At 41.7% G+C, this 10,045-nt stretch overlaps 1 protein-coding gene across 1 annotated transcript; it reads left to right on the forward strand.

The window, feature by feature from the left end:
- Positions 1-427: 427 nt before the first annotated feature.
- LOC142204473 (nodal homolog 3-A-like) lies at positions 428-9,462 on the forward strand. Its single transcript, XM_075275785.1, has 4 exons — positions 428-450; positions 607-854; positions 6,249-6,928; positions 9,448-9,462. The coding sequence occupies exons 1-4, from the start codon at positions 428-430 to the stop codon at positions 9,460-9,462; spliced, it is 966 nt and encodes a 321-aa protein (XP_075131886.1).
- The last annotated feature ends 583 nt before the right edge of the window (positions 9,463-10,045 follow it).

Consider the following 10,045-nt stretch of genomic DNA (forward strand, 5'->3'; position numbering starts at 1 on the left):
TGCTATGGCGGTAGTTACGCCACTGCCTGAGATGTAGGTGTGACAATAAGTTTAAATTTTACTTTATTTTTTAATTTTTTTGAATAATTTTTTACATTATGACCTTATGGTAGGTGCACAATAGACCTTTAAATTTGCGAGTAAATTAATAGATGGTTCCAGTGAAAAAGAAATAGATGGGTGACCTATGAATATTTGGTAAAAATAAAACAAAAAAACTTGTGGGCTTTGGCCATCTCCAGATCCAAGCAACAAGTGAAAGCCAAGTTGATTCCAAAAAATCTTTCCTATGGACACAGAAAACACTATTCATCCAGTAGTTTCACAATCCAAAACTAATCAAAACTTTATCACCTTCCCCTTAAGGAGATCATGGGGATAAACAAACATCAGTCATTCTTCTACCAGTCTCATTAGCACGAGGAACATGACGATGATTGATCTCAAGTCGTGAAGCTTTTGATGTGTGGATCTATAAAAGCTTCAGTCAAGTTAAGATGCCATACACTTCATGTCTGACCAATATAGAAACTCAAGAATTGCTGAAGACTATTTGTTTCTTTCACTACAGAACTACCTGAACTAAACTTACCAAGATATCGGCAGTGAGGAGTCTTCTTCAAAGGTGTCCATGAAGATCATCTTATACATTATGTTTATCTCCTTGATACCAGGAAGACTTGTTCCTCTGCCAAGAACTCCTGCAAGAAGTAGCAACCATCCTCAGGGAAATAAGATTCCTTCTTACATGATGAAGCTTTATCAAACCCTTATGAGTAATAAGAAGGGAAATTACAGGCCAGAAGAGCAGATCTTGGAGGAATCAGATATCATCCAGAGTTTCACGGCAAAGAGTGAGTATAGTAGTTGACTATGGTCCTTTTGGCTTTTTGTTGGTGACATTTGAAATTTTTCTCAAATTTTGGTTCCTTTTGTGAGTAATAGATAACAGATTTATTAGAACTAAGAGGATTTAAGGTTGATATTGGCATGAAGTAATACTTGGTAGACAATTTAGCTCCTTAAGGATGCTGGATGGTTTGGTTGTTGAGGCTTGGTGACCCTTAGGCTGAAGCCCCACGTTGCGGACACGCAGCTTTTTTTGTTGCGGTTTGTTGAGCCAAAGCCAGGAGTGAACTAAGCAGAAGAGATAAGTCTAAGAATTTCCTATACAGTCCCCATTCCCTTTGTAGCCATTCCTGGCTTTGGCTTAAAAAACCGCAGCAAAATGTGCAATAAAAAAAGCTGCACTTTCACAATGTGGGTCTCTCTCCACCTTCCAAAATTCATAACTTTTAGAGATGAGCGAACACTGTTCGGATCAGCCGATCCGAACAGCACGCTCCCATAGAAATGAATGGAAGCACCTGTGACGCTGACTTCGCCGGCGGCCGGCCGCTTAACCCCCCACGTGCCGGCCGCTTCCATTCATTTCTATGGGAGCGTGCTGTTCGGAACGGCTGTTCCGAACAGTGTTCGCTCATCTCTAATAACTTTAGATTTTGTCATGCTGGCACACAGTATGAGGGCTTACTCTGTGTACAACGAGCTGGACTTTTAACTGGGGTACATATAGGTTTTGATGAGCATTTATTCATGTTTTTGGGGGTTCATGTGAAAAAACATACAATTGTCTTTTTGTATTTTGGGTTTTATGGCGTTCACTCTGCATTAAAAATGACCTGGCAATTTTCTCCGCCGAATCATTAGCCATATTATGTCTGACCACTTTTACAAAATACAGTTTTTTTGTTGGGTTCACACCAGTGCTTGTTTGCATTAGGCGATTCCATCCCTGAATCAGCTTGAAAAATGCTGACTTTTCTTTGCACATTATTCTAGGTGGGGGGTCCGCGGGTTTTCCGCAGGTAACCGCTTTGTAGGCAGATTGGGTTTCTGCTTACCAGGTCCACTTGGGGAAGAGAAACCCAAATGCAGATGTGATCTTAGAGTAAGCGATTTACCTTGGGACAATGTCCATAACCTTTTTACATTTTTTGTTGACAAATCCATGAGAGGAATCTTTTTTGTGGTGCAAGCTTATAGTTTTTTTTGGTACATATTAAACTTTTTATTGCTATTTTTGAGCGAAGCAAAGTGACCAAAACAGATTAATTTGTGCATTGTGATTTATTTTTTTTTCACTATACGGGATAAACAACATTAACCCCTTCGGTTTCACATTTTCGTTTTTCCCTCCTCACATTTCTAACTTTTTCATTTTTCAGTTCCCAGAGTCATATGATGGCTTATTGTTTGCGGGACAAATTGTACTTTGTAATGGCGTCATTCAATAGGCTGTGCAATGTACTGGGAATCTGAAAAAAAAATTCAGAATGAGGTGCAATTGGAGAAAAAATGCATTTGCGCCAATTTCATATGGGTTTAATTTTTACAGCATTCACTGTGTGGTAAAAATAACGTTAACCTGTATTTTGTGAATCAGTAGGACAGCGATACCAAATTTATATCGTATTTGTTTGTTTGAAAACTGTTTTTATTGAATACAATGCACTAGATAACAGGAGGAAACAATCATATAAGAGCAGACATTGTATACGTTTTTCATTTTCATGGGGAGGTAACCAAAAACAGGTGGTAAAAACAGGGTGGATGTGAGGTGGGGGGAGGGGTAATGGGTGGAGCAAAGGGAAGGGTCAGGAACAGCAGAGACAATACATCGAACAGAGATATTACAAAAATTTACGGAATAGCAGATCAGCATTGACGTTAATTATCAACGGCAGAGCCATGGCTAATCAATGGTTTGTAGCGATTTTGCAGATGTATATGTGTATGTGTGAAGGGAAGAACACCGAGTACAGAGTACAGGACCAGGGAGCGGACATAGTGGGTATAAACAATAGATATACTCAAAGAATAGGTATTGTAGACCATAGATAATGTATAGTATATCGAGCATATAGAATATTTAGCATACACATACATATACACTCATACATACATATATACATACATACACATATATATACATACATATATATATACATATACACATACATACATACAAACACATACGAACCATGCACATATATACCCACGTACACATACATGCGTACACACATGCACATACATACCACACACATACATACATACTCACACACAGGCACCCGCCCGGGGGTGGGGTGGGGATCTAACGGGCAGGGGGTGAGATAGCAGGCAAAAGGTCAGACAGTAAGGTCCCCTTGGACACCAACCAGGGGGACCACGTTTTCAAGAATGAAGATCTAGTCATGGTGAGCCAATGGGCCAATTCCTCTAGCCTACAAATGTCCGAAACTTTAAGAACCCATTGGGCCAGTGATGGTGGGTTGGTGTCTCTCCAATGCAGAGGGATAAGAAGTTTTGCGGCAGAGATTATTATACTTAAAATAAAAAAATTTCTTCTTTTACATTTATGATCTGACCCCCTGAGGACCTTGAAACCTATGGGGTCTGATCACTCATACTATTCACTGCAATACTACTCTATTGCAGTGAATAGCAAAATGCCATCAGTTCTATCAGACTATATAATAGAGCTAATGCAATGACAAGCCATGCGGCCTTCAATAGGCTCCAGCTGTCATAGCAATCGATCACCACCCTCCGCTGACATTCTGGAGGGCAGCAATCGTTGAAAAATGGCGGCGCCTGCACAATTTAGATGCCACGGTCCCGTTTGGCAACCAATCAAGACAACAGCCTTTCACCACTAAGACAGTAGAGAAAAAACGAAAAAAGGCTAAGGCCTCACGGGCCGGAAACGCAGCACTAAAGCTCTGCAGGAAGAACCGTGGTGTGAACGCATTGCGGTTCTTCCCGCAGCACTTTAAACAGAAAGTTCATGGAATTTTCCTCCGCGGACTTTGTTACAATTATATCTATGGGGAAGTCGCCGGCGTTTCCATAGATATAATTGACATGCTGAGATTTTTAAAACCGCAATGGTTTTGGAAATTGCAGCGTGTCCACGCTGCGATTTTTTCCACAAAGTGGGGATAGGAGTCACATGAATCCCATCCATTTTGTAAGTACAGTAAAACACCGCGATTTTTCCCACGGCGTTTATGCCAAGGGCAAATCGCGGCGTTTCTGGCTTGTGAGGTCCCGGCCTAAGCAGCAGAGGACCATAATTCCTTAGGATTTTCAACATAGTCTTTCAATTACCTTTATTGCACATGAGAAACTCGAACAAAAACGCGATGGAAAAACTCAATAGAAAACTCATATGAATTTCCGCAAGTACAAAACTGAAAAACGCATGTACATGCGCATATTTTTCCACGACGGAAACTGCAGTGTTTTCTCTGCAGAAAGTCCGCAGAGGAAAATTCTGTGAACTTTCTGTTCAAAGCTCTGCGGAAAGAACCGCAATGCATTCACGCTGTGGTTGTTCCCTCAGAGCTTTAGCGCGACGGTTCCGGCCCATGTGGCCTGAGCCTCAACCAAGCAAAACAGTGAGTTTATGTCTGTGGATTTTGATGCTTTTTTGCGGCGTTTCTGTGGAGTTTCCGCAACACAATCTATGTAGGGAAAAACTCAGCATTTCTGCAACTATACAGTCCTATGAAAAAGTTTGGGCACCCCTATTAATCTTAATCATTTTTAGTTCTAAATATTTTGGTATTTGCAACAGCCATTTCAGTTTGATATATCTAATAACTGATGGACACAGTAATATTGCAGGATTGAAATGAGGTTTATTGTACTAACAGAAAATGTGCAATATGCATTAAACCAAAATTTGACCGGTGCAAAAGTATAGGCACCTCAACAGAAAAGTGACATTAATATTTAGTAGATCCTCCTTTTGCAAAGATAACAGCCTCTAGTCGCTTCCTGTAGCTTTTAATCAGTTCCTGGATCCTGGATAAAGGTATTTTGGACAAACAATTCAAGTTCAGTTAAGTTAGATGGTCGCCGAGCATGGACAGCCCGCTTCAAATCATCCCACAGATGTTCAATGATATTCAGGTCTGGGGACTGGGATGGCCATTCCAGAACATTGTAATTGTTCCTCTGCATGAATGCCTGAGGATTTGGAGCGGTGTTTTGGATCATTGTCTTGCTGAAATATCCATCCCCGGCGTAACTTCAACTTTGTCACTGATTCTCGAACATTATTCTCAAGAATCTGCTGATACTGAGTGGAATGCATGCGACCCTCAACTTTAACAAGATTCCCGGTGCCGGCATTGGCCACACAGCCCCAAAGCATGATGGAACCTCCACCAAATTTTACAGTGGGTAGCATGTGTTTTTCTTGGAATGCTGTTTCTTTTTGGACGCCATGCATAACGCCTTTTTTTATAACCAAACAACTCAATTTTTGTTTCCAAAATGAAGCTGCCTTGTCCAAATGTGCTTTTTCATACCTCAGGCAACTCTATTTGTGGCGTACGTGCAGAAACGGCTTCTTTCTCATCACTCTCCCATACAGCTTCTCCTTGTGCAAAGTGCGCTGTATTGCTGACTGATGCACAGTGACACCATCTGCAGCAAGATGATGCTGCAGCTCTTTGGAGGTGGTCTGTGGATTGTCCTTGACTGTTCTCACCATTCTTCTTCTCTGCCTTTCTGATATTTTTCTTGGCCTGCCACTTCTGGGCTTAACAAGAACTGTCCCTGTGGTCTTCCATTTCCTTACTATGTTCCTCACAGTGGAAACTGACAGGTTAAATCTCTGAGACAACGTTTTGTATCCTTCCCCTGAACAACTATGTTGAACAATCTTTGTTTTCAGATCATTTGAGAGCGGGCTGTCCATGTTCGGCTACCATCAAACTTAACTGAACTTGAATTGTTTTGTAGAAAGAAATGGTCCAAAATACCTTTATCCAGGATCCAGGAACTGATTAAAAGCTACAGGAAGCGACTAGAGGCAAAAGGAGGAGCTAGTAAATATTAATGTCACTTTTCTGTTGAGGTGCCCATATTTTTGCACCGGTCAAATTTTGGTTTAATGCATATTGCGCATTTTCTGTTAGTACAATAAACCTCATTTCAATCCTGAAATATTACTGTGTCCATCAGTTATTAGATATATCAAACTGAAATGGCTGTTGCAAACACCAAAATAAACTAAAAATGATTAAGATTAATAGGGGTGCCCAAACTTTTTCATAGGACTGTAATTGACATGCTGCTTTTTTCAAAAACACAAATGTTTGGGTAGGGAGTGCACACTGTTTTTTGGAAACATAGATGTATAGGTACTGTTGCTAACGTCTCAATTTCCCTTTCAGATTTCATTGTGGAAGACAATCGGTGGTCGTTGACGTTTGACTTTTCTACGGTCTCCAGAAATGATGAACTGCGAATGGTTGAACTTCAGGTTTATCTTCCACCTTTCACAACATACAGCAATGTTACAGTGGACATCTACCACATCAACAGTGGTGGCAACAAACTCTTCTTAGGATCGGTTACAACAAACCTACCCAATAAACTGAATTCTTCATGGACAACATTCAATGTCACTAAGATGATAGAGCAAAGTCCTCTGTGGGGAAAGAAACCGACCATCCATCAAGAAGGAGGTCTGAAGTCAGAAGACATGTCTGACCATGAGCGCTCAAGAAGGAAGCGAGATGTATCTCTCCATGAAATCAACAAAGACCAAGCAATCATTGTCTTCTTTACAAAGCATAACCCACTTCTTAAACCTGAAACTCACAGCCTCATCAAAAAATTGGCATTGGACACTATGAAGACGGTTGAATTTCATGGACCCAAAATGGAAACCCATCTACACACTCCAAGCAATGTCTACCCTACTATAGTGGAAGAGCAGAGACCTTCATATACAGAAATGGATAGAATGAGACAGACTAAGATTTTTTCAAAATATAAACCGTATCCTAGTTTGAGGGGATCTGCCTTGCTCTACTTAAGAGAACATAAAAAAGACACCAAGACTAAAAAGGTAAACAAAAAAAATTTATTTTATTTTTTTTTTAAATTTTACCTCTCTTTATAGAGGTTCTCTGGGACCTCTAAATTGATGACCTATCCTTAGGATACCCCTGAACCCTGCTGATCTGCTGTTTGAAGCTCCCGGTAGTGACATCACAAGCCCTGATCACAGTTCAGTGCTATTTGAGTGAAGGGGATAAGCTGTGATATCAAACATTGCAGCTACAAAAGTATACAACACCGGAGCCACACGGTGTCTCAGGGCTCGTTCACATCTGCGCCCGGTCTCCGTTCTGCAGGTTTCCGTTTCCTGCACAAAACAGAAGCAGGATACGGAAACCTGCAGGACTCTTTCTCTCCCATTCATTTGAATGGGTGAGAAAGCTGTCCAGCCGTGAGCGGCAGTGAACGTTTTATGCTCTCCGCCGCGAAACCGTTTTTTTAAATCCGGACACAGAGTCGGACATGCAGTACTCTGTGTCTGGATTTAAAAAAAACGGTTTTGCAGTGGAGAGCATAAAACACTCACCACCGCTCACGGCCGGACCCGGTCTGTGGTTTCCGTCTTCTTGCATGCAGCCTTGCAGCGCTGGAGTCCTGGTGTTAAAATCCCGCCAAGGGCATAAAACCATCTGTATGGAATTTGTATGTTCTCCCCGTATTTGCATGAATTTCCATCCCATATTCCAAAAAGACATACTGATAGGTAAAAATGTACATTGTGAGCCCTATGTGGGGCTCACAATCTACGGGGGGAAAAAAAAGTGTACAACACTGTGCTGAAGTCCTGAAGCGCTCGCACTCAACAGCTGATCAGCGAGAGGTAAAAGGTGTTGGACTCCTGCCGACATTTTGTTGATGATCCATCCTATGGATAGGTCATCAAAAATAAGTCCCATAAGACTCCTTTAGGCTAAGGCCTGGTTCATATCTGCATCCGTAATCTATTTGGGGGAATCCGCATGGGGACCCTCCCGAACAGACTACCGAACGCATTGACAAGCGGTGTGCAGTGAAAGCACACGGACTCCATAGACTATAACAAATCATGCGGACAGGAAAGTACATCGTGAACTACTTTTCTGTCCGTATGTTCCTTGTGGAAAGCACACGGACCCCATTATAGTCTATAGGGTCCATGTGCTTTCACTGCAGACCGCTTGTCAATGCGTTCGGTAGTCTGTTCGGGAGGATCCCCATGCGGATTCCCCCGAATGTATTACCAATGTGAACCAGGCCTTAGTCTAAAGGAGTCTTGTAGGACTTATTCATTGATGACCTATCCAAGGATGAATTATCAACTAAATGTCGGCAGGAGTCCAACATTTACCGACGCAGATGTGAACGAGGCCTAAGGCCACACGTTGCGGAAACGCAGCTTATTTTTCGTTGCAGATTCTGTTGCAGTGAATTGAGCAAACAGTATAAAGAATAGGAATTTCCTATATTTTTCCCAATCCTTTTGTAGCCATTTTTGGGTTTGTCTCTAAAAAACACACCAAAAAAAAGCTGCATGGGGCCTTAACATGTATTTTTTATGTACTCTAATGACATATGTCCCTATATATAATCTTACTAGCCTCTGCCCGCGACTTTGTCTGCGGGTTGGTGTTGAGCCGGCTATATTTAGCAATTTGCTGGTGTGTATCATCCGCTGCGTGGCCCCGCATCCCCTTGTCTCCCACTTGCCCCCGTGGGCTCCCTACCTACTGTTTGGCCTCGGCCCCTCCCATCCCCTGCCCCTTCCTCAGTCACGGGCCCATGCCCCTCCCCCCTGCGGCCACCCACTTCCCTGCACGCCCCCTTGTTTCCACCTGCGCTGCCATTTTCTTTAGGTAGCAGTCGGCCCAATAGCTCTGCCCCACGGGGATGCGAATGGGTAAGACTGTCTATACAATTCAATAAGAATCTATGCCATTAAGGGTGCATGCACACTACGTAACGCCGGGCGTGTATGAGAGCCGTACACGCCGGCATTACGGCAGACTGCCGAACACTTCCCATTCACTTCAATGGGAGCGCTCGTAACAGCGGCGTTTACGAGCGCTCCCATTGAAGTGAATGGGAAGTGTTCGGCAGTCTGCCGTAATGCCGGCGTGTACGGCTCTCATACACGCCCGGCGTTACTCAGTGTGCATGCACCCTAAGACATTAAGCCTTCTTGAAGTAGTATAGGATGTACAAGTACGCCAGATGTGGATATATTTTTGCTTTTTGCTACAATTTCTTTGTTTTACAGCTGGAAGAATAGGATGTTCAGCACATCTTCAAGACCTTCCTACAAGACGCCAGGAAGACATGAGAACTGAAGACCATTTCGCTTGGATTTATTTTAGGTTATTTATAGCAAGTGATATGGATAGATTGTCATTTATATCTTGAAAAGAAAAACCAATGGATAATTCCTGATGTTTAGATATATTTAGGGACTTAATGGGATGTAATGTATAGAACAGGCATTAAACATTGGAAAATAATAAATAATAATCTTGCGTCTTAGTGTGATTTCATTATTTCTCTCGTCTTTAGCTGGCCTTAGACTAGCTGACTGCGACTCCCATTGCGCAACCAAAAGATCACATTGTCGTCTTGCAAATCTTTAAATGAATTGTGACCAAGGGGGTTGTTGCAACTTCTTGCAAAAAAAAAAAACAACCAAAAACAATTTTTTTGTGACTATAAATCAGGCCTAGGTCACAGGGTGACTTTACTTACATTAGTCACATCTCAGAAGCTGCGACCAAAGTCAACGTCAATAACTGTAAAGCAATGTGGAATGTGATGGAGCTATAGAAGTAAGCAAAATAAAAACGCTGAAAAATTACAAAAAACCACCAGGTAAACAAGTTTAAGCGAAAATAGAAAAAGGTTTTATTACATAAAATCCACATATAACAATACAACATATAATATACAAAATATATAGAAAAAATGGAGGGGGCAACTGAGTTACCCAATAAATAGGAGTGAGAATGGGAAAGGTGGAAGGTATGCCCATAAAAGACGAATGGATATATCTAGCAGGATCATAGGCCCAGAAATATATATAGAGCAGTGGATATATAGCAAATGTAGCATAACAAAACTAAATATGTTGCTATAATAGCAAAAATGTCATGCCACAATT

The sequence above is a fragment of the Leptodactylus fuscus genome, chromosome 5 (genome assembly GCF_031893055.1).
Source record: "Leptodactylus fuscus isolate aLepFus1 chromosome 5, aLepFus1.hap2, whole genome shotgun sequence".
In the NCBI taxonomy this organism is placed as follows: Eukaryota; Metazoa; Chordata; class Amphibia; order Anura; family Leptodactylidae; genus Leptodactylus; species Leptodactylus fuscus.